The sequence below is a fragment of the Curcuma longa genome, chromosome 6 (assembly GCF_044706935.1).
Source record: "Curcuma longa cultivar G26 ecotype Majalengka, Jawa Barat chromosome 6, ITB_CL_G26_1.1, whole genome shotgun sequence".
Lineage (NCBI taxonomy): Eukaryota > Viridiplantae > Streptophyta > Magnoliopsida > Zingiberales > Zingiberaceae > Curcuma > Curcuma longa.
The window spans coordinates 3,974,526-3,999,330 of NC_133866.1; the positions used below are offsets into that span (position 1 = coordinate 3,974,526).

The window sequence follows — 24,805 nt, forward strand, 5'->3', positions numbered from 1 at the left end:
AAGTTTTAATATTTTTAATATTTTTATATTTTTTTAAACTGAATTGAATTTCTGAATTAGTTTGATTCGATCCGTTATATCGGTGGAATTAAAATTTTGATCACTCTAATAAAGATCAAATAGATATTGATGTGATGATTAAAAAAAAAATACTCTTTTAATTTTTATAGTCAAATAGATAATTTATGATCTCAAATGAACTTCAAAACAAAATTTTTTTTGCTTTTAGAGTTTGGCCTAGTGGTAAGGTCTTTTCTTAGTCGTCAACTATAATTTTTTCAATTTACCTTTTCATAAATGATCGTGGGACCGACTATATAGGGTCGTGCTTAGCAGGCAAAGATTTAATTATGAAGAAAGACTGATTCATTCCGACATGAGGATCCAATTCCATTGCATTGCCAAAATCCATATTATTAATTTGAAGCAGGTTGACCTCTTTGCTTCTTTCATAGTACAACCCTTTTCTCGCTGAATCTCCTTTCTCCTTGGTCCACAGAGATAAAATGTAGCACTTATGCCAATAGTTCATTACGGAAGGAAGGACTCAACCGAACGTGATCGCTAACTAATATTAAATAATAGAAAAAACTACCTTTCCTATATATTTTCCCCTATTCCATTGCTATCGCAGGCCTTTCACAATCGATCAGATCATATGGATATTCCTTCAACACAACATAGGTCATCGAAAGGATCTCGGACGACTCACCAATTTATGAAAGTCAGGATCTTTTAGAAAATGAATTCCTATTTGAAGAGTGCATAACTAGATGATAAGCTTATACTAACCTATCAATTTTGGATCCAATTCAGGATTTTCCCTTAGGAGGTATGGGAAGAAATTGGAGTGTAATAATATCTATTAAAAAGGTTTTCTATTGATTCAAACGTTGTACTTATGCTATGGGATAGGGATAGAAGAAGGGAAAAAAAATTGAAAATTTTATATAGTACTTTTTTATTTTATTTTTATCTAAAAATCAATTTGATTTATTTCATACCCTTCCCTCAAAATCAGTGACAAATATCTAATCATAGTAATTAATCACATAATTAACGATAGATTTCTCAACTATTTTAATCACATAATTAACGATAGATGGTCGTGAAACCGATATGGGACCGTTAAGGTGACGGATCCAGGCAGAAGAGGATGTCCATCAATAACTACATTAAAAGAGGAATAATATTAAAAGATTAATGATAAATCTTTATTTTATTATTCTATTATATTTTAAAATTTTATTTTATGAAATATGTGAAAGTTGAAAAAAATAAAAATTAATAAAAAAAGAAAAAGAAAAATCAGGAAGAGACGCAGCTAACAAATACGATCGGCGTCGTCTCTCTTAAATGGACGAAGTGAACTCCCGATTTTCCAAACCCTAGCGCTGGTCGGTTGCTTCTCTCGTTCTCGCCTTCCCCCGCTCGCCGGGACCGCAAGACAAGGCGTCGGCGTCGGCGGCTTCTCTCGTTCTCCGCCCTCGACTCGTGATCCGGCGGCCGGCGCGATAGAGGAACCCTTCTTCTGGTTCAACTCTTCTTTTCCCTCCCCTCGTTTGCTCTCTTTTTGCTTCTCGCCTTAGCCCTGTCGCGAACAGGAGCCGGAGCGGGAACAGAGATTACCAGGCTGCCTCCTGAAATTTTTAGCACCTGTAAGTGGAAATCTGGTACTTCCTTTTTCGAGTTTACAGATTTTAATTTGTAATCTGGTAAGGGGGAGGTGGTAGTCCGGTAAGTTTTGATTGCTAAATTGGACTACACAACGACTGGATTACTCGAGTGATCTGATCGTTGTGCACGCATTGATCGTTTGATCATCTGCAGACTTGCTACTATTGTCTCCTGAAGATCACTCACACCATACATCCCTCAAACCTAAATCAACATTTTGGATTTATAAGGGAGACAGGAAACCGGAGATTGCCACGGCAAGCGTCGCATGGCTTGGAGAGTGTCTTCATTTCCAGCCAATATAAGGCTTTGGTATCTGTGATTCACCAAGTTTTGATCTTGTCTATTTAACCCCCAAGGATTGGCAACATAGTAGAGCAATCCTTATGCCTTAACATCGTTATGGATATCTGCATGATCCTAAGGGTTGAAAACCAAACAAGGTTGTTTTAGAATCACTTTGGCCTTGACATACAGTTCAGATCAACCCTCCAATAAGTCGGCTGCCTTGACTCCTCACTACTGAACATATCAAACACAATTTAGTCACATTTTCTTCATGGAATGCTAGAATCTAGTTCAAGGGCCTTAATCAACATATCTACTAGGACATCATGTGGGTTGATACTCTATACCAAGATATCCCCTTGAGATTGTATTACTTACAAAATTATACCTTGCATATCTGTGCTCGGTCCCTTTATGAAATATTTGACCCTTGGTTAAGATATTGCACTTTTGGTGCCAGATAACACCATACTTAAATGTGAGGAACACTAGAAAACATTAACTAGATCACCTTGTGAATTTCTTCATGGCATCTGATATGTCCAAACACAATATGGAAGGAGCAACTCTAACTAATAGAAATCTTCCAAGAGAAAAAATATAACCCATTGAGAACCTTCTATTTGGATATACAACAAAATCCTTTACATTCTAAAGTTGACTCTCTCAACACGCCTAAGAAAATGTACGTACTCGAGTGTAGGTATCTAAATATCCATTTCAATGTTTTCCTATGTTACTTGAATTAGGTATACACCAACTCATGACACTAACTCCATATGCTAAATCTTGTCTAGTGCAGATCATACATAAATATTTCCCATTATAACACCTATGGGACACCTCACCTAGATCTCCTTATCCTTCTTTGGTATCTCTTTTGCAAAGAGTGAAGTGATTTACAAAAGCTGTTTTGATTGGCTTGGCAATTCTGAATATGTTGAATTTCTCCATTACTTTCTTATTATAGCTTTGTTAATAAAAACATTTTTCCTTATGCCTCGTGACATGAATTCCCAATATTTTCTTCACATTGCCTAAATCTTTCATGCCAAACTCAGATTCTATGCTCCACAAACTGTTTGTCTTACAGAGACCAATTTTGCCACAGTTGGTTATATTTATTCGGTTATATTTATTAGAATAAATCTCCTAGACTAGGTCCATAAATCTCCTATATAAAGAGGGGTTGTATCTCTTAATTAAATAAGATTTGATGGAACATCTCCAAAGACTTATTTTATCCCCTAGGCTGAGCTCTCTTAAACACATGAAAGACATTGCTAAGTGTCAAAAGAGAGATGCTAATTATTAAGTGCTTTTGGTTTTCTTTGAGAACTAAGCTCTTTGACCAATCACTAGGCTTTTCACAATTAAGCCTGACATCAACCCTCACCAGGGTCAGCCCTGTAAAGAAGCAACAAGAGCTCAAAGGGCTTTATGTGAGCCCAACATAGACCAAGGTGAAAAGAGTAATGTGCTAGACTGTAGACAATGTTCTATTGGGCCCAATATGAATCAAAATGAGAAGAGGAATTCATAGTCAATTAAAATTTAGTTTTGAGCCTGTGCAACTCTAACACGAACCAATCTAATGATAACAATGTTGCAGACTTTTAAGATGAAGTTTCAACTCCATAGGTGAGCAGAGTTGAGAAAACCAATGTCCCTGGCCAACGGAGTGGAGTCTTGACTATTTGCAAGCCTAAAATGGGCTAAGCCAAGGAGAACAATGCCCTTGAATCATACTGACCAGAGCAACACCCTAGTTTAGTTAGACATTCAAACTCTAGCCAGTAATACAGAGTTTCTACTTTGACTGAGACCCTCAAATCAAACTGAGCAGAAGCAATGTCCTAGTTGAGCTAGATGTTCGAACCTTTGATAGCCCAATTTGATCTACCTGAGAAGAGCAATGCCCCTGGTTGGTGAGATAGTCTTGATTCTTACTAGTCCAACATGATTAATCAAAGAAAAGCAATCTGTTGACTAGTAAGATAGAGTTTCTACTTCATACATTTTAATATGAACATAGCTGAAAAGAGCAATCTCATAGGCCAAGCAATGTACTAGACCAGTAAGATGGGACTTTACGCAGGCTAAAACATCCTATGCCCTAGCTCGATCAGACAGATTGATTTCATAAGCCCAACTCAGACTGATCCATAAGTTGGATGATGAAGTCAAAATTCTCACCTAAGGTTGGAGGGAGCCCAACACTAATCCTAAAGTTGGAGGGCATGCAAAAGTTTTGAGCCAAGGTCTATTAATGTGGAAAATTTCATCCTAATCTATATATTGCTTTTTTTGTCTTTTAGTTACATCTTCAGGAGAATAAACTTAGTGATGTATTTAAGATGAAAATGATTTTATTTTAGGGTGTTAAATGGTTTTGATGAGTTCTAATTTAGAAAATGGAATAGTTTAGTAGGAGTTTAATTTATATTTGTTTAATTCCTAATTTCCAATTTGTTTATTTCCTATTTGTTTTTTGGGGTCTATAAAAGAGGTCTGATTCTCCAATATATTTTTGATCTTCAAGTTAATAATGTTTCTCTTTCTAAGTTTTCATTGGTAGTTGTTCCTTGTGTTGTGTCAATTTTGTTCCAATTCATTGGGTGACATGGAGTTTGATTTTGGTGTGCATCAATTTGGCATCAGAGCATTCTTGTATTGCATCAATTTGGAATCAAAACATCCTTGTGTTACATGAATTTGGTATCTGAGCAACTTAATGCTACATCAATAGGACTTAATTTTAATATGCAAACATTGGGCTGTAGATGTAAAATCACAATGATGATATTCTAAATTAAGGTAGAGGGGGCTTGACTACCTAGGGAAATAATTCTAACAAATGTCTCCATCTTAACTTGTATGGAACTGGTTAGAATATCCGCAATGCGCTTGTAACTATCATAAGAAAGTTTAACAAGTGTCTGACTGACATATACTACTTGTGCTAGCACAAGTTGTTTAGCTCATTTTTTATTTTGTTCACTATGAAAATTGTAATAAATCCATTGTACTGGAAAACTATTTCCATTGTTGAGATTCAAGTCTTTTTTGTCCTATTTTTCCTGACCATCTTGAAATTCACAATAGAAAAAAAGGCAGTCCGGTGCATGAAGCTCCTGTTAATATGGGTCCCGGGAAAAGGTTTATTATACATAGTCTTACTTTGCTTTGCAAGAGATTGTTTTCGAGACTCGAATTTGTGATCTCCAGGACATATGGCAGTAACTTTACCATTGTGCTAAGATTCCCTTTCTTGAAATTCACAATAGAAGCAAAATAAAAACCTTTAAATTTTTTTTTTCTCTATCTCTTGCCTGATTCACAAACTATGACAAATCCACCCATACTGGAAGCAAAACTGCTATATCTCATGGAATAATTTGATTTAGAATTTTCTAATATGATCATAGCAGAAATGTTAGGTCTTATGAATCAGGAAACCCAAATGATGGGCATTATGATCCTCTTCTTGTCGTTAAAACTAAATGTTCTGCAGGGAACATGAAGTTGTTGACTTTCGGATGAGAGGAAGAGTGATGTGCATTTCAGTTATGTGTGACAATTTCTGAATGGTTAATATTTATTTCTTTTAAGAAGATATGAACATTTTGCATGCAACCTGTTCATGCTCTTTGAATGAATACAAGGTTGACCAAATCTCTCCAGATATGGCCATATGGGCCCTTAAAGCATTCTCTTTCGCAATTTTAATTTTGCAGAATACTTTACAAAAAAAAGTCATGTTTACTCGATGAATATTTAACACATTTAAAACCTGCATAATCTTGATTAGAAACAATGGATGCCCGCGGACGAATACCATCAGCTCATGGGGGACAGACTATACAAGCACCTGGAATGATGCGACATGGTTCTCTTCCTGGGCTTGGTCCATCTGATCCCCATATTAGAGATCCCCTTCCACTAGAGCTCCTTGAGAAAAAGGTTGTAATTCAGGGAGCTGAGATGGAAAAACTTGCACGAGAAAATCAGAGACTGGCATCTAGTAACGTAACAATGAGACAGGAGCTTGTTGCTACTCAAAAAGAAATGCAGAGCCTGCAAGCTCATCTCGGAAACGTACGAACTGAAAGTGATATCAAAGTTAGAGGATTGCTGGAAAACCTTGGAAAAATGGAAGCTGATATCTATGCTGGTGACGCCCTCAAAATGGAATTCCAGCAAGCACACTCGGAGGCACAGAAGTTGTTTATTGCCAATCAAGAACTGACTGCTGAAATAAAGCTTGTGACAGGAGAACTAGAAAGCTTGTCAGTTGACACCAAAAAGTTGCCCGAGTTACAATCTGAGTTAGATGGTTTGAGACAGGAGCACCAGAAACTACGGTATGTATTTTGTGATTTTTGTATCTAATGGAAATTCTCTACTACCTAAGTATGTCACTAGACTCTGTGTTGTTTTGGCAAAAGCACTACTTTTGAGTATGAGAAGGGTAGAAATGTCGAGCAAGTGGAGCGGATGCGATCCATGGAGAGGAACCTGATGTCTATGGCAAGCGAAATTGAGAAGTTAAGAGCTGAAATAGCAAGTGCTCAACAAAGAACAACTCGTAATTGTTTTCATCTTGCCCTCATTATCTTTTAACTAATTACTTGATCATTTCTTTCTTGAATTTCTTGATTAACTTTTATGTAGCACCAAACCCTCATGGGCACGCCTATCCACAAGCAGCAAACCAATATGGAGGTACATATCCACCACCACAAGCAGCAAACCAATACGGAGGTGCATACCCTTCAGCTGCTGGACATGCCTTAGCGTACGCTGGTGGTTATGGTACCAGTCTCAGTTACGCCGATGCTGGTTTCGATTATGCTAATTCTTCCTACTATTCTGAAGCATATGGAAGACCTCATGGCCACATAAGTGGAACACCTGCTGAAGGCATTATTCCTTATACCGGCACAGGTAATCTCGGCAGTATGAACACTTACAGAGGGCCTCAGCCCCATTGAGCTGTAAGAAGTGATGCATTTGACAATCCATTGTATAAGGTTATTTGTCGTTCTCAACCCAGTTTTAGCATTATGTTTGCTATATTAACATGCTGCAATTGAATTTCTGTAGCGTGTTTTTAGAAAACAAGAATGAGAATTGACAGAAGATGATTTCAGGTAAAATGCTCAGTGACAGATCTAGCGTTCTCACGGCTCTTTATCCTTTGTGATTCATTTTAGTTCTTGCGAGTTATAGCGATTTTTGTTCTCTCGTTCCATTGTAGAAATAGTAATCATGTTATCTATAGTTAGTATTTACAAGAGGGACAATAAGCTTACTGCATTGGATGCTATCGAATTTAAGTGTGTAAGTGTGAAGAGAACACTGTTGTCTGTTGGATACGCTTGCACATTTATAATTTAGTTGGGTCAAAATGAGTAGATGTGATGAATCCTTCTGTTTCTTGCTAGCTTAATTTAGCAAGCTTATGCATCTGTGTTTTAGAGATTCGCTAACTTTCTTTGAAGGTATCTGAAAGGTTGGAAGGATATGAAGAGGACAATTTGCTAGAAATTAGGGAGGTGCTTTGGTTGGGCAAAGATTTGTTTAGGTTTATGGTTGTTCTTGCATAAACTTGAATATCATCTCTTTTATTATCCATTTCGTCTTCTTGATTATCGATGCTTTAGGTGTATCATTGCATTTTCATTGGCTTTAGGTAGATGCTTACTTACCTTCAAGTAGAGATCTGGCAATCTCAGGTGAGACTTCAGATCCATTTAGTTAAGAAAATAATAATAATGATTAGGTATATGAAGTTTCCTCATAGAATCCCACTGCACCCCGGTGTTTTGATCAATCTACTGCTATCCATTTCCCTCCTCACCTGAAACACATCACACCACCTACCGGCGTCGGCATAGATATTCGACAGCATAATTCTCGCTGCACCATGACTCGGCTTGAGCCTACCCAACCTCTCCGCCGCCCTCTCCCCTATCTCAACATTCCCGTAAGTCCTTGAGGCAGCCAACATACTCCCCCATATCATCACATCTGCCTCCATAGGCATCGATTCGATCAACCCTTCTGCCTCCTCGAGACAACCCGCTCGGGCAAGTAGATCAACCATGCAACCGTAATGCTTGATCGTCGGCGCGATCTCGTACTCCTTCCTCATTGCATTGAAGTACTGCCTTCCTGCCTCCACCAAACCATTGTGGCAGCAAGCACTGAGAACACCAATGAATGTGATGGAATTAGGCTTGATGTTCTTCTTCCTACACATATCTGAGAATGTTTGCAGTGACTTTGCTGCATGCCCATGCATGGCTAGGCCACAAATGATGGCATTCCAAGGGGAGACTGAATCCAAGTCCTTCGTAGCTTCGAACACTTCCATGGCGTTCACGATGCTCCCGCACTTTGCGTACATGTCGATCAGCCCTGCAAGCAAGTTATCACCGAGAGGCATGCCTCTACTGGTTATGTAGTCATGGATCCACCTCCCATACTCGACGGTGCCGCAGTCGGCCACGGCCGAGAGAACGCTCACCAATGTGACTTCATTCGGTTGGAAACCCTTGTACAACATCGTTCGGAAGAGGTCTAAAGCCAGTCGAGAGGAGCCATTGCGAACATGTCCGGCGATCATGATGCTCCATGAGATAATGTCTCTGTCAGGCATATTGTCGAACAGGTGAGCTGCTTCGTCGACCATGTTGTTTCGCATGAGCCCGAAGAGCAAGGCGTTCCAGGAGGGGGCATGAGACTTGCAACCGGTTTGGAACTGGAGAGCAGCATGATCGATGAGGCCGCAGGTGCCGTAGAAATGGATCAGTGTTGACTGCACAAAAGCATGGCGATCAATTGCCGTCTTGACGATCACTGCGTGAAGCTGCAGACCTTCCTGTGTCGCGGAGCAATGGCCGCACGACGATACCAAATCGACCAGCAGCACTTCGACCTGTGTCTGGCCCAAGCTCTGCAGCATCCCACGGTAAGTTTCCAAAGCTTCGCGCAGTCTATCGCCGCGCAAGAACCCGTCGACCATCGTGCTCCAAGAAACCAAATCCCTCTGTGGCATTCTGTCGAACAGGTCGCGGGCGTGGGAGATTAGCCCCGCCTTGGCGTAACCGTTGAGCATCACGTTCCAGGTTACAGTGTTCCTCACCGTCATGGCGTCGAAGGCCGATCTCGAGTCGTCCAGACGCGAGCAGGCCGCGTAGGTGTGAACCAGATTCGTGCTCACGAGGACTAGGTCGACGACGCCGTACTTGATCGCGGCGGCGTGGAGCATCCTCGCGGAGCGAGGCTCGCGCAGGTGAGCGGCGGCGGATGTGACAGTGGCGAGGGTGACCTCGTTCGTCAGGACCCCGGCGGAGACCATGTCCCGGAACACGGCGAGGGCATCGTCCGGTCGGGCGCCTCGCACGAGGCCCTTGATCATGGTGGTGAAGGAGACGGTGTCCCGGTGGGGCATTTCGTTGAACACGGCCAGGGCGTCGGGGAGGCGATCGGCCCTGAAGAAGGAGCCGAGGAGGATGTTCCAGGAGGTCGTGTCCCGGCCAGTGGCGGAGGAGAAGAGGCGGAGGACGGCGTCGAGGCGGCCGCATTTGGCGTAGAGGCTGAGGAGCGCGTTGCGGGCGAAAAGGTTGGAGTTTTCTAGGCCATGCTTGAGGGCGAAGGCGTGGAGGTGCTGCCCGGCGGCGAGGTCGAGGGCGGCGGCGCAGGATTTAAGTGCGGTGACGAGGGCGAAGCCGTCGGCGTAGAGGCCTTCCGCTTGCTTCTGCCGAGGTATGGCTGCCGGTGCGGCGGCGCCGGCGGAGAGAAGGCGCTTCGTTACGGTGGTAGAAGAGAGGAAGCCGTTGGCAAAGCAGAGGAAGGCAGCTGCCCTGTACATTCCTAGTATTAAAAACATCCATCGCAGTGTTTCTTCTTTATGTTGAGTTTATCCAACTGGATTTGAGGGGCAACAAAACAAATTTGTTTCCAAAAATGGACAAAATCAAAACCCTAATCGGATTTTTTATAAAAAAATAACTTAATTAAAAATACTTTTATTAATTTAGATCGAGTTTGATATTCTGCGTGACTCTAGCGTGTGTGCCCGTGAGCGCCACATCAATCCACCGTCCATCACACGATCGCGCGCAGATCTGACTGTCTAAATATGAGAATGCACAGTATTTCGCACCCGACCCCGCCACTGCCGCTGGCGTTGCGCCGACCACGACCGCCGGCCCGGGCGCGATCAACGTGCCGCTCGCCGGCGCGTCGGCCGGCATAGGATTCCGACCAGATTGGTCGGAATTCTGCACAATTTGGCCGGAAACGTGACTGGCAGTGGCGCACGTCGGTTTCCGACCAAATTGTGGTTGGATTCCAACCAAATCGTGGCCAAAGATCGATTGAGGAAGGACTGTCGTCGCATGTCGGTCCTTCCTCGGCTGGTCTTCGATCGCGATTTGGTCGAAAACCGACGCGCGCCACTACCAACCGCGTTTTCGACCAAATTGCGCAGGATTCCGACCACATTCGAGCCAGACGAAACACGACGCGTCGACGAGCGACGCATCGATCGGGCTCAAGCAGGTGGTCGGCGGTCGGCGGACGGCGTGGCGAATGGCGCGTCGATCGGGCCGAGGCAAGTGGCCGGACGACACGGTGAGGGCGGCAGCAACGGCGATGGGTCGATTATTTCGCTCACGGGATCGCGCAGCGGGTCGCGCAAAATATCAAATCTCTAATTTAGATAGCACTTTTATATAAATTCTTTTTATCAACTTAGTTAATTATTTTAAATTTTTATAATAATATTTATAATGCACCCATATTAGATTTTTTTTTTTAATTTCATCACTTATTCTTTATAAAATGAAATAAAGATTTGATTTATTTTATTTAATTAAATATTTTAATAAGCTATTATATTTTAATGAAAATTAATCTCGTCTCTTTTCAGGAGACAGGGACACAAATACAGAGACAGAAATAGGATTTCTGTCTCTGCCCCCGTTTGATTTTGAGAGACAGAGACAGAAATATGATTTTTGTCTCCGTCTCAGATAGAATTTCTGTCCACTTTCAAACTGGGGACACTGAAATGGAGACGGAGACAGAATTTCTACTCATCTTCGCTTCCGGCACCGTCACGCCGCCGTCCGGTCACCGCCGACGGAGACCATTGTAAATATGTCCCTGTCTCTACTGTCTCTGTATTTCTGTCTCTGTATTTCTGTATTTCTTAAACCAAACGCAGCCTTAGTGTTGTTTTTACCCTAGTGTACATTAAGTTTTGGTTATTTTACTTTGCTCCTAATTTTTATTTTCCATGGATAAAATATTTGCCTCTCCAAACTAAAAGCCCTTTATTATTAATTTATTGCCCGATAACTGCTTAATTATATATATATATTTTTAGGGCCATGGCGTCGCGTTCACGGACGGAGATGGAGAAGAAAAGGGGGCGACCGACAGACGACGACACGCCCGTCGACCGCCGGAAGAAGAGCCCTCGGATGCTCCGCTGTCCGCACGCCTTCAAGGCGAGCTTCGCAGACCTCCCTTCTGATCTACTTATGCATCTGGCGGCGCCCTTCGACATGCCGACCCTCTGGGCGGCGAGCATGGCGTGCCAGTCCTGGAGGGAGGCGCTCCGGCCGCTCCGAGAGGCTATGGTTCTGCTTCGCCTCGGGAAGTGGTACAAGCACGGCCGCGGCCCCGGGATCTCACGCCCCAACCCTAGCCGGGCCCTCGAGTACTTCCTCAAGGGCGCCGATCGCGGTTCGGCCGCCGCCATGGTCGACGCCGGGCTTATGTACTGGGAGATGGGGAGAAAAGGGGAGGCGCAAGAGTTGTATAACAAGGCAGCTGAGCTTGGTCACCAAGTTGGACAGTGCAACCTTGGTGTCTGCTACCTAGAAGGTACCTTTTTCTTTTCGTGTTGATTATTATTTTTTATTCAATTGCTCATTCCAACTATTCTCTGTGTCCGTAAAACTTTGGAAATAAGATTCTGCTTCCTTAATTTTATTGAATTTTTTAATCTCACATGCTGATAATCCAATGGAATGGACTGATATATGAGTCCTACCAACTCATGGAAGCTGTTACTGAATGAGAATTTTGTATTGTAAGAATCAAAATATTCTTCAAGAATTCATGTCTGTTGCAGGTAAAGTTTGCATCTATTGTTCTCCATCATTTAAATATATGTTTTTAGTGCAATTGTCTCTGGATACAAATTAACAATAAGAATCTCATTGTGCATAAAATTTTCTTTAAAAGATCTATCAAATAGAACAAATGCTAGTTTTTACATCAAATTCAAATACAATTAATACAATCATTCACCTATCTAGAAAACTCATACTGTTCTTTCATTGTTCTGCAAATACCAACTGAACATATATCTCCTCATAACATTGTCTAGTAAAATATATAAATAAGTACAACATATTACGCGCATGCTAACTAGAATTCCCCTAAATAAGTTCAAGCATAAGGTCTAAAGGTTAAGAATTCAAATAATACGGGATGTAAATCCAATACAAAAGCAAGTAATATAGTAAATTTTGATGAACTAGCAGTGAACATAACGGAAAAGATTAACATAAGAGATTAATGAACATGAAAAATACAACAACAATATCATAAATCAAATAAATGGATGTCATAATTGAGAGCATAATATAATGAAACACACAAGTAATGCACTTTTGGGTATTTCTACTTTGAATGGCATCTATACTACCAGGCTTATCGGTTTATCCAATGGAAAATCTATAAAAATCAAGTGTTCACAAGAGATTCAATATCCACACAGCATAAAGAAGTCGAGTGCGTACACAAGATGTGAGTGGCAAATGAAGAAATTTTATGCTCTCTTGAAGTGCTATACACACTATAATGTGTCACAGATTTACCATACTCCTCGTGAGAATGATGAATCTCGTCATTTCAATATTTGACAACTTGAATACGAAAAGGTACTGCCACAAGATACAAACTAGTAGTGCAGATCTCCCTCAGTACAAGGATATGAGTATTTGTGTACTTTCTCAGTGAGTCAAGTACAAGGTCAAGAAAGCAATGAGAAATATTTTCAAAAAATAGTCAAATATCCAATAGTATTCAGTGACAAAGACTTTTCATTATTAAGAAGTTGTCAAGCAAGGTAAGAGCCATATATTAAAAACTACTAAGTATCAAGGTTAGTGGAACTAATATATCAATCTGAGATAAGTGTGTCTCCATGGCCATTGACATGCCCATGACGACTGAGTGGCAATATCGTTGACACTTCCTAAGATAAAAATTACCATATAATACAATTTGCAATATATATTCACAACCATATTACTAGACCACATCATGAAAAATCTATTAAATAGAAGATCAATCTGTATAGAAATGTCTCCATCTAAGTTCGTTTATGATCAAATGCATACGTGAAGAGTAAATATCAAACATGTACAAAGTTGCAACTACATAAGTACAATGTGTTAAAAATAACCAAGGAAATCCCAAAATCTCACCACACTATGCTACATTTTCTCAAAGCAATCCTCCCAGCAAAATTCAACCTCACTCCACCAGAAGGTAGATCCCATCTTCTTGTGTTCCTAGAATAGCAAGAGAAAGGGTTTTAAACCCAAAACAATCACCACATAATGCAACTGTTGATTGGCCGATCTAACACCAAATTGAACCCAAGTTGGATCTGAAACAAAGCTTAATCCCCACTACAATCAACTCTTCTAGTGCTCTAATAGTCCCTGATTAACCTCGATATATAATAGACAATGTTCAAAAGGAGGGTGATCATGATTCATATATTACAAGAAATCATGAAGTTCAATATCAATGGTCATTACTTATTTATTAGATATTGAAGCAATCAAGATCAACACCATAGCAATCATTTAGTCAAGAAAGTATTCAAAGACATTAAAATAAGAAATCATGAAATACAATAAAAGATGTGTACTGCTCGGAGGAGGGAAACATCCTACCTCAAAACCTAGATAAAGATGCATTCTCTTCCTATAAAATCTTTTTAGTTACCATGAATAATGGTTGAAGATAGATGATTTATTATTAGGTTGTCAAACACAATCCTTCTTAATGGATGTGAATTGTTTTGAATGTATGACCAAATAAAAAATTGATCAAAAAATTTCATAATTAAATAATTCGAAAAATATCTTTGATTAATCTAAAATTCACAAAATATAACTCGTTATTCTACATTTTATATTTTATTGGATGTTCTTTTGCTAGAGTGAGTTATAGATAGTTAAGATTTAATGCTGCACATGCTATAGCTATATATGCTTTCACATTTTTATTTTAAAATTTTATTTTCTTAAATCTTTTTTTGGTTTTCTCTTGGTAGTCTTGTGCATGAAGTTGAGATTGTCCCCCTTTAATAGATCCAAAGGATGCTTGTAACCTAAGGCAAGGTTTTTTCATTTCAGCTGATCAACCTAATCCAGAAGAGGCTGTCAGGTGGTTTTACCGAGCAGCTCAAGCAGGTTATGCACGGGCACAGTATAACTTGGCACTATGCCTTCATAAAGGACGTGGCTTAAAGATTAACATGGAAAATGCTGTATGCGAACCTCTCAACTTCAATATTTCATTACACTGTCTTCGTATGATTTGCCAACGCATCCTGATCAATATATATTAGCATTTAGCACACAACCTACTATGATTTTTTTGTCATTTAACATGCAATCTACTGAGATTTTTTTTTTCTCATTTGGCTATGCAGTTACGTGCAAATGGTAATCCACTATTGATAGTATTTATGGTCAATCTGACATACCCATATCAAATGGCTACTTTAGAAATCCTTCACCTTGGTTGGTTTAGTGTGAATATTTTATTTGTCATCTCTACTGATCGGTGATTCAATGACTGTTGAGTTTGACTTCAATGCCAGGCTCAACATAGTTTGGTATTTGATTCATAGTTTAAAATTTTGTTCTGTTAATCGATATGGGTGATGCTTATCCTTTCACCTGTGAGCCAAAATCAAAAGCCATAAATATGAACAAAAATTACATGTTTCTCATGTGTCAATGCTTACCATACTACATCCTTGTATTGCCTAGCACACCTTTGTTTCAAACAGTATTGAACGGAAAACTTATGATTTTCTTATATTCTGAACTACACTTTTAATAAGTTTTTCCTTGTTTTTTTTTTAAAATATTGGCAGACCTGAAAGTCTTGAGGTAAGGGCAATACGTGAGTTACTTCCAGTTCTAAGTGACTGTCAATTGTCGGATATTTATAATTTATGTATTAAGTGAACCACATTTATGATTCATAATACCTACCCTGTCATAAAATCCATCTTATAACTACGCAAATTACTAACTGCAACACTCAATAGCAAGGCACCTGTACAGGTGATAATTGTAATTAGTATTGAATACAATGAGCGCTGCTTTAAAGCAATGAAAATTATAAAATGTGGGAGCTAGTTCCTGTGGATGACTCTAAAAAACTTTTGAAGAAAATTAAAACACTAAAAATAATTATCTATATCTAAAATTATTTACTGCATTAGTGTTCCTTTAATTCCTTGCTTATCTATCCCTACTTTTGCCGCTTATGAGAGGTTTAAAATAAATCATTTATCATTCTATTTTTATCTAGTTCACTGCAGTGTATTTGTTTATAGTTGAATGATAATATATTTGTAATATCAGGCCAAATGGTATGTAAGAGCTGCAGAAGGTGGGTGCGTGCGAGCAATGTATAATACTTCATTGTGTTATTCAACTGGAGAAGGATTGGCACAAAATCTTAGACGTGCAAGAGAATGGATGAAGCGAGCTGCCAAAGGCGGCCACTGTAAAGCACAGTATGAACATGGTCTCCAACTTTATTCTGTAAGTGTTTTTGCAGTCTGTTTTAGTAAATGAATTGAAAAAAAAGAAGTAAAGAACAGTTTCTAACATTAGTATTATTTCCTCTAATTTTGTTCTTCAATGTTGATCATCTTTTTATTGAAGTATATAAAACCATAGTTGGACTGTATATGATACATTATGATCCACATGCAAATTGATGTGGTTCTTACATATGAGCTGGAAATTATAAGAATGTGATGATTTGGTTCAATTGAATATGATTCGCTATGAATCTTATTTTATACAATTCTTAAAAATAAGAAAGAAAGCTCTCGTTAAAGTTAAATTAACCAATTAGACATTAAAAAATAAATTACAAACTCAATATTTTAGAAACTAAACTAAGCTCATAATAAAAGAAGAATGAAAGGATGAGCTTTATCTTTGAAAAGGGTGGAATTTCAAAGTCAGTGATGGCTTGAAGAAAATTTTGTGGAAACAGAGTTGATGATAGCCATGGTAGGCTCAACACCTAATAAGAAGTACAAGTCTTGTCATATGGTTCACAAATGGTAATGAGGGCAAAATTGATGATGCCTTAGTCCATTTGACAGCAATGATTTTTTTATGTGAAAAGCATTGATGAATAATTTTTTATTGCTCATTTCATTTCAATCTTAATGGAATGAAATAAAGATATATGAACTCGCATATACCAGTCAACATCAATTTACTCCATATTATACTATTCTATATATTTTAAATATCAAAAACTAGTTTGAGTAAAGTAGAATTCTATTTATCTAAGTTCCTTATTTCTTATCTGAACTTTAAGGTTCACAAAAATTCAACAAAACCATTCATGAGAAACTATGCTTTTGCAGGATAACCTATATTTTGGTTTGGGTGTTTTGCAACTGAGAATGGAAATTGAGCAATTTCTGTTTTATGAATTTTTTCCCTCTTGATTTGGTATTTTTCATAAATCTATACTTCGCGTCTGTGTAGTATGAAACATCCTGGAACTAATTTTATTCCTTCATTCTCTTCTATTCGTGTTGTTATATAGTAGTTCCAATATAACATGAACCAACTATGTGGGAGCTAATACAGATATCTGATGGCTTTCATCCCTGATCTATTCCTAGTCAGGGGATATGGTGGAGGCTCTTGTCTACCTTGAACTGGCAACACGAGCTGGAGTGAATGATGCCACACATACGAGGGACATAGTTCTACAATCTCTCTCCCAAGCTTCACGAGCTCGAGCCCGTTTACGAGTGGAGGATTGGCGGCCGTCATGATTGCATCTTTCGTCTTCGGGCTTATATATGCTACTTTGTGCAAGCTCCTTCTCCACATTGGTCATATTGCAGAATCCATACTACACCTTGCAGGCTTGTAATGTCCAAGGCAGAAGAGTGCTGCTGCTCAACACAATTTCCACTCGATTGAAGCAATGTACCACTCGATGTATTATCTGCATTGGACTCAGAAATCGAATTGTGCTCAGTGCAAATCATGTGGTAAGTGTCACAAACCTAGAGCAGAACCCTAATCAGTTTGATCTACAGAATGACCTTGTAGCTCAAAAGCAATTTTGCCAGCCAAAAGTCACAAGAAGCTTCCAAGTTGCAGTTCTGCTTCAGCTGAAACGGATAAGTAAAATTCATGTACTTTTCTTATTCGACACTGAACAGATCAGATATCATTCTCTTAGAATTTAGAATTGTATCTATTTGTTTATTTTCTTATAGTTTTTAATCTTAGATGCCATGATTTGAATATAATGGAGCATTGTTAGTTGTAGATTCTTAAATCATGCATTCCAATGAAGACTTGAATTTGGTGTTTCAGATTACAGAGCATCTCATCAGTATTCTACATGATTCACAAAAATGAACATTACTATCATGCTACAAAATCATCGATATTCCGTTACGGACGCAAGTTAACACGATCGTGATTAAGTAGTCCGTAACGAGACGGTAAATTAGGATAAGGAACATTGACCTCAAAACTAATCCAACAGTAGCACTTCCCTAACTAGGTTATATTACTACAACAGAAAGTTTACATTTAGCATGGAAAGGAAACTAACAAAAACTCTCTAGACCCGTAATTTGTTTCGGTCCCAGTCAGGATCTAAATGCAAGTCGCAAAATGGTCATCTTAAACTCTTCTAGTTATCATAGTCATCTTTCCTGCAACTACTAGCATCACACTCACTTTCTCATTGGATATCTACTTGCTATAGGTGTTCCACTAAACTCGCGATATGCCTCAATATCAGAATCATCCTCTGAAAATTTTCCCGCAGAATCACTAGTTTCAGAACCGGAGTTGTTCTCGTTACTCAGAATTAAATTATCTTCCTCATTCACAAATTTTCGGCCGGCAACTTGTAGGATCTTCAGTTCGGCTGGAGATTGTGCCAACGTTGCTGCGTCAATTATTTGGCTTGCCTTCTGTTTCTCCCTATTCGCGATTTCGGTTCTATACCTCTGCATGTCTTGATACACCTGAAATGCCAAAAGTTAAAATAACTTTGCGGGTTCGATATGCCTTGCAAAAATATCAGTGGTTGATGGTGCTTACCGCCTTCTCGCTCTCGGGTAACTTGCTCCACAACTCCTGAATCGTTTTATCGATTTCTCGGCCCTTTCTAGGATAGAGCGGCTTAAGCTTCGCCTGCTGCTCGGCAAAAAATAGAGGGTACCCACTCTTGTTTGCTTTTGGTTCTGGATTATTAAGGTCACTTATGTTAAGTTTCTTTCGAGCGCGACCACTGCTCCGGCTCTCCAAGTTGCTATTATCGACAACCTCGGCGTGCTTAGTTACTTGTACATCAGTCTGTCTAGGAATGTGATAGAGAACACCTTTGAGTTTTTCTGCTCCAATACTAACAGTCACAAAGTAGCCCTGTTCGAATTTTCCGTCAATTACTCCAACAACTTTTTGATATGGAGATGAGGCTGCCAGGCCTGGAGATACGAAAAAGAGCGATTATTTATTAGTCGAAGATCCTCGACTGTCAATTAGCGAGTAAGAGGCAAAAGCTTACTATTGTCACAAAAAGGATACTAGAAGAGAAAACAAGTTAACAAAATAGAAAGGCTCATCTCTTATTTTGATCCATTGCATTACCTACAAAGAAATAGTATAACAATAAGTCGTGTTCGTTCGAACTCAACTATCTTATCGGTAGCCTTTAGAAAGTCGATATCATCTTAATCTTTGGGTTGTTATATCTAATTTCTCTTCAATAATGTTAACTTTGGTTTATCTTCTCACTTACTATAATCTTAACATTCTTGTCTTTCCCAAACTATTTCTAACTGATCTTACAAAGTTGTTCTTCGAGCCTAAACTCCTCTTCATCTCGATCACCCACTTTTACAAATTAATAACATCATAACTTCGACATAAACCGATAGCTAATGTAGTTCGAGCGCTCAGGATCCTTTCAAGAGATGGAGGGTTTGAATTCCTAGACTAATATGAAGGTGTGCCTAATCGTTTAATATGTCATGATCTCGTAGCAAATGGTCACTCTAATGCATGACCGCGTAACATCAGTAGCATTCAATTTGCGAGCACAAGAGTACAAATATAGAAAGTATACGAAGAAACTCACTATTTTTTCGCCTTCGTTTTTGAGAAATAGCCTGAGTTTCAGAAGATGGTTCTATTTCTTCAACGGATCGCTCTGTCAGACCTGATGTCGCGGAACTCATGTTCATGGAAGCTAAGAGACAAGAACACATTGAGAAACAGGACAATTGCCCTGTGCCACATTACTGCATATGCAAACAAACTGGAAGCTCTAACCTGATGATCGAAAGAAATATACTTGCTCGTAACTACGAAGCAAAGACATGTAGTTTTTGCGAACTAAGTAAGATGCACTTGTGGTAGTGGATGAGAAAGTAAAAGCAGAAGTTACTTCTTTCAATTTCCGGTCTTCGATTACCTGCGACCAAATAACAATCATAACCAATTATTAGTATTTAGTTTAAGTGGTGCTAAAGAACCAAGGCAAGAGAATATGAGTCAGTATTTTTCATACATACAAGAGTTGAAGTAATTCATTGCATTCATTAAGAAAATTGAAGTATTAAATTGTTAATACTGATATGCGCAGAATTTCAAAATATTATTTTGTTGTTGGCAAGTATCAACATAAATCTTGATTATGGATTCAGAAGGTAAATACTTCAGGTGGTACTTAAATTCTTGATTTCTTAAATAAACTTCCCTGAGGAAACAGACAATAGTTAATCTAAGCTGATGTATCAGAAAAAGAAACATAAAAAAGAGAAAACTCTCAATGAAGAGAAGAAATATTTCATTACAGTTTTAAACTTAATGTTAGCATGTGAAAACAAAGTAGAAAAGAGTAATTCATTGTGGTCAGCAAAGCTCTCTAACTAAAACAGGCTTGTGAAGCCTGTGGAACTATCCTTTTGAGAACTAAGATCACTTGAATGTTAAATTTCCACTTGTGGAGTATCTTGTCATTGTATAATATTTCTTTGGTAGAATGACAAGTTGGGATAATATCCTTATTGATAAGAATTGGGCTTATGATCCTTGGCAGGAAATTCTGGAGTACTTGCATGTCCAAAAATATGTAATCATGGAAACACCATCTCTATTTGCAGGCCGAGGTTTACGTGCCCTCGTGGATCGTTCATTCAAGTCCAATTCTAGAATGTGATCATCCACTCTGCTACGAATCAGAGAGGTAATCCTTTTTATCGTCTAATTTAGTCATAATATCTTAAACGAGGATTTCAATTCTAGATATCCTCCAAGCAATTTGCCAACTATATTTATGAGATTCTGGAGAGCATCATAAAAATGATATCAGTGTCAAGCAAACAAGTCAACCAAAACATAATAAAAAGTTTTGAAATCTTAAGCATGATTTTCAATATGGCACTTACCTTTTCAATGCCTCCTCGGGATGTTACCTCAACAAAAAGGCGATGAAGGTCAAGCTCCTTGCCTCCAACAGTTGGTACCCTTTGAAAGAAAACAAATCACCAGATTAGATACCAGGTATGTTAAATATATAACAACTTATCAGCAGCATTTCTAAAGGCAAATAGAAAGATGCTTAAGAGTGTATACCCATTCTACAAAGATAATAGATATTCATGTAGTACTTCAGCATCTGGTCAAACTCATACCTTATTTATTTTTAGGGAGGAGTGGGAAAGCCAAGGGGCCTAACATAGCACTTGGTACTCAAATCTTGTGATTTTTAGAACCCATAAGATAAACATGCTTCATAATTTAAAACTTCCTAATTCTTTTGTATTCCCTCCTAATAGAGAACTTGACTCCTAGCGAGTGCTTGCTATCTTCCTTTGATTGTCTTTTCTAATGACCCACAATAAACAATGTTTATATTTATCATCTTTTTCTTTAGATGACCCTTCCTATGAGGAATGGTTGCATCTACATATCCTTTTGACCCATGAGAATTTTAAGCATTAACTTCATTGACTTTCTATTTCTCGTTAATTGTCTTTTCCGATGAATAAGAAAACAAAGCAAATAACATAAGGTAGTAACACTGTGTGGCTCCATTGCAGTCCTAGTGTTGTAGAAAAGTCAACATGCAAAACTAAAGGCTTGAATGTGTCCCAATATGATAGAATGTTGGTGAGTTAAATAAGCATTAGGACCAATTATCATAACAACATAGCCAGATAAAGCGAATGAGATGGCTCTTATAGCAAGTTCTATGGAACTATTTGAGCTTATGAATGCAAGAGGTTAGCCTATTGTATTGTTGTGTACTTTATAACAATCATTACAACAAGAACAACCACCAAGGCTATATCTCACGAAGTGGGGTCAGCACTTTATAACAATCATTACACTCCATATAATTTCATTCTTAGAATCACCATATGTCTCTCATATGTGCTCAATGGAACTCTCAATTTGGTAGCAATTAGTAGATAAGAAAATCCAGTCTCTAGGTTGATGAGCTTTAGACTAGTAAATAACTACAAAGGGACATATCCAAATAGAAGTCTTAATATTTTTGTTGATTGGCAAAATGTTCTTATTATGTTTATCAGGTTTATCTATTGGTTGAATGTTTATCTTATTATGTTCTTATCTTAGGTTCGTATAATCAGTTTTAATTCATGAGCATAAGCTGTGGTCAGTAGTATGCAGCAAGTTCTTTTGAAGGGGTAAAGTTATTAGGGTGCTTTTCTAAGGTTGAGTCTTGTGGCTCAATTAAATGCCCCTTATTGTGAAGAATTGCTGTGAAAAAAGATGTTGGTTGCCATTTGGGTAGCAGATATGCTCCGTATGGGAACCGAGTCAATATAAACACCCTTTGGAGTTAGTTTACATGACAGTTGATGGCTCTTCAAATTTAAGTGAAGAAGAAGCTTCGGGTGTTATTTTCAGTACAAAAGTTGACGTCAATTTTGGATCCTCTATTTTTTTTTAACTCAAGCTTGTATGTTTTTGGTTTGTAAAAAAATTGTGCCAAGGGTTATATTCACTCTCTTCAGTTTTATAATAGGATAGGCTTTTTCTAATGAAGTAGGAATAAAGAGTTCAAGCTCATTTGAGGGATTTCCATCAATGAATCGATTAATGATCGACAAGGTCCTTCATCAATGTCACAACATACATATAATTTTCAAATTGATTTCTATATTTTACCTTAGTGCAACGGTAAAGTTGTTGTCGTGTAATGTGGCAGTCACAGGTTTGAATCGTAGAACAACCTCATGCAGTGCAGGGTAAACGCATACAATAGATTTTTCCTTGAGACTTCGCATTGACAGGAGCTTCGTACAATGGACTGCCCTTATTTTTATATTTTACCTCACTAGTTAGTTTTCCAACTCGTTCTTATTATATTACAGGGAAAATCTAGGTCATATTCACTTAGGTAGTTCAAACTTGGAAAGAGATTTGTTCACTAAAATCTCGGTAAATAACTTACTGCCCTAAACAGTAATTAAAGTTACCTAGCCTGCTATGACTAAAACCTAAGTAAAATTTTACAACTCTTTGCATCATAAAACTTATAGCTTCCTAATTTAAAACCTTCGAATCATAACTCTATTTAGCTTCTTAGTAGTAAATTTTACATTCCTTATCATTGCATCGAATTGTAAAGGCTTAGTAAAGGTGATTCATAACTGGTTAAAGACTGATAGACTTGCTCTAATACAATAAATATTGCCCTGATACAGAATTCAAGGAACAGACATTCGAAAAAAGGTCTTTCTCTGCACAAGTAAATATTCTAATAGTTAAATTTAAGGACAAATACTATGTTTACCTGAACAAAAGGAGGAACACAAACAGAAAGGAAAACAATGAAACTCAAACTTTGCTTGTTTATTTGGAAGGAAATATCCAAGATGAAAATTCCTCTAATCTATTTCCACCTATACATGAAGTTTAAGCATTTAACAAATTGAGCAAACGTATTAAAAGGATGGGAGTTAGTCACACCTTAACTTTGTCCCAACTCTGGAGTGAAAATCCTCGAGTGTTTCGACAAACAATTTCGGATCGGCAATGACATCCTCATACTTAGCCAAGGGCTCAGGATAGTGATGATCCACCATCACAATCTCCAAATCATGCTTGCCCTTCTCAGCATCTTCCCCTCCCCTCTCACTTTCCTCCATTCGAACTGCATGAGCAAAACCAAAATTAGCTCAGATAACAAACAACATTCTACCAGAAAATCGCAATGAGTTCAGAACTGCTAGCCCTAAAATGCCGGATAGGGTTTCAAATGGAACAACTTTTGCCCGACGGAGCCATTCCCACCAAAGAAACAACATCCACAGATCCATGAAGCAAGAAAGGAGGTAACTTTATGATTCGAGTCATCAAAAAGAGAAGAAAAAAACCTGGCGACGATCAGTACCATTCTGATCTTTCCTCAACTACTGTCAAATCGGAAGAAAAAAAAATGCATGCACAGCGAGAAATCACAAAGGAGAGGAACTACAACCCTACGGGTATATCAAAAATCTGATCGAGGAAAGGAGAATGAGAGGAAGAACGGAGCAATGCCCCCCAAAAAACCATTCTTTTACCTTTCATTGCTCTCGCTCCACAGTGAAAGTGTCCTGCGACGCAGTGTAGTGAAGCTGTAGGGCGATTTAGAGGCAGCTTTCCAACTCCCGAGGAAAGTATGATCGACGTACAAGTTGTACCCGGATTTGTACCTTTTGTTTTGTTGGGAAATTGAATTGGAGTGTGGTGGGGTTACTAGTAGATGCCAATAAAAACGATGCGGTGCGGGTTTGGGTAGGTTTGCCTGGCGGACTATAGTGCAGTATCTAGTGAAGTATTTATCTGGGCAATTTATAGTTTTTGTCTCAGATCTACCCAAAAGCATCTTTGTTGGAACGCCCTTAAAGAATTTATAATTTTCTTTGTTGCTTTCTAAGGACCCTTTTTATAAAGAATAAAAAAATAATTATGGATTTTTTTTAAAATTTTTAAATTTTTTTAATTCAGGTATAGTTCTTATCATCTAACTAATTTTAGAGATAATCGATTTGACTCCATTAAAAAAATTTTATTGACCATCAAGGTAAATTGAGAAATGGAGATGGATCCTGATGAATAACTCAGTGTCATCAGTTTTTCAAACTCTATATGTGTAATGTATTTTGGATGAGATTTGAACCGTAATTGCTTAAATGATGGATGCTTCTAAATCACGAATCCATTACCAAATTTTAGCAACACATATGAACTCCAAAGAAAAATTATGCACACGTTCTAATTAATAGCAAATTTTACAATAGAAATTAAATAAATGAACTTCAATTCAACGGATTTGTCATTGTCTCAGCGTCGTCAATAAAATTATGATCTTGAGAAGAAGAACAATAGGCGGATTTTGGTAAGAATTGAGATGACTATGTCGTACTCCCCTCGCCAATGAAAAATGGAGAGATTTCAAATTGAAAAACGCAGAT

At 38.4% G+C, this 24,805-nt stretch overlaps 4 protein-coding genes across 5 annotated transcripts; 2 read left to right on the forward strand and 2 right to left on the reverse strand.

The window, feature by feature from the left end:
* Positions 1-1,340: 1,340 nt before the first annotated feature.
* Positions 1,341-7,209, forward strand: LOC141830895 (protein FLX-like 4). 2 transcript variants are annotated; one of them, XM_074718343.1, is made up of 5 exons: positions 1,341-1,534; positions 1,605-1,658; positions 5,777-6,329; positions 6,414-6,553; positions 6,640-7,209. In XM_074718343.1, the coding sequence occupies exons 3-5, from the start codon at positions 5,782-5,784 to the stop codon at positions 6,957-6,959; spliced, it is 1,008 nt and encodes a 335-aa protein (XP_074574444.1). In that variant the 5' UTR covers positions 1,341-1,534; positions 1,605-1,658; positions 5,777-5,781; the 3' UTR covers positions 6,960-7,209. The 2 variants fall into 2 exon arrangements, with proteins under 2 accessions (XP_074574444.1, XP_074574443.1); XM_074718342.1 differs by having other exon boundaries at positions 1,341-1,658.
* Positions 7,210-7,730: 521 nt separating this feature from the next.
* LOC141831186 (pentatricopeptide repeat-containing protein At5g19020, mitochondrial) lies at positions 7,731-9,844 on the reverse strand. Its single transcript, XM_074718603.1, has one exon. The coding sequence runs from the start codon at positions 9,842-9,844 to the stop codon at positions 7,766-7,768; it is 2,079 nt and encodes a 692-aa protein (XP_074574704.1). The 3' UTR covers positions 7,731-7,765.
* A 1,525-nt stretch (positions 9,845-11,369) lies between these two features.
* On the forward strand, positions 11,370-17,616 carry LOC141831017 (F-box protein At1g70590). Its single transcript, XM_074718468.1, has 4 exons — positions 11,370-11,868; positions 14,424-14,557; positions 15,669-15,851; positions 16,961-17,616. The coding sequence occupies exons 1-4, from the start codon at positions 11,370-11,372 to the stop codon at positions 17,114-17,116; spliced, it is 972 nt and encodes a 323-aa protein (XP_074574569.1). The 3' UTR covers positions 17,117-17,616.
* A 293-nt stretch (positions 17,617-17,909) lies between these two features.
* LOC141830293 (high mobility group B protein 15-like) lies at positions 17,910-23,934 on the reverse strand. Its single transcript, XM_074717745.1, has 7 exons — positions 23,912-23,934; positions 23,316-23,499; positions 20,762-20,840; positions 19,644-19,785; positions 19,450-19,560; positions 18,411-18,796; positions 17,910-18,334 (listed from the first exon to the last, which is right to left on the reverse strand). Exons 1-7 carry the CDS (start codon positions 23,916-23,918, stop codon positions 18,038-18,040), a joined length of 1,206 nt encoding a protein of 401 aa, XP_074573846.1. The 5' UTR covers positions 23,919-23,934; the 3' UTR covers positions 17,910-18,037.
* Positions 23,935-24,805: the final 871 nt, after the last annotated feature.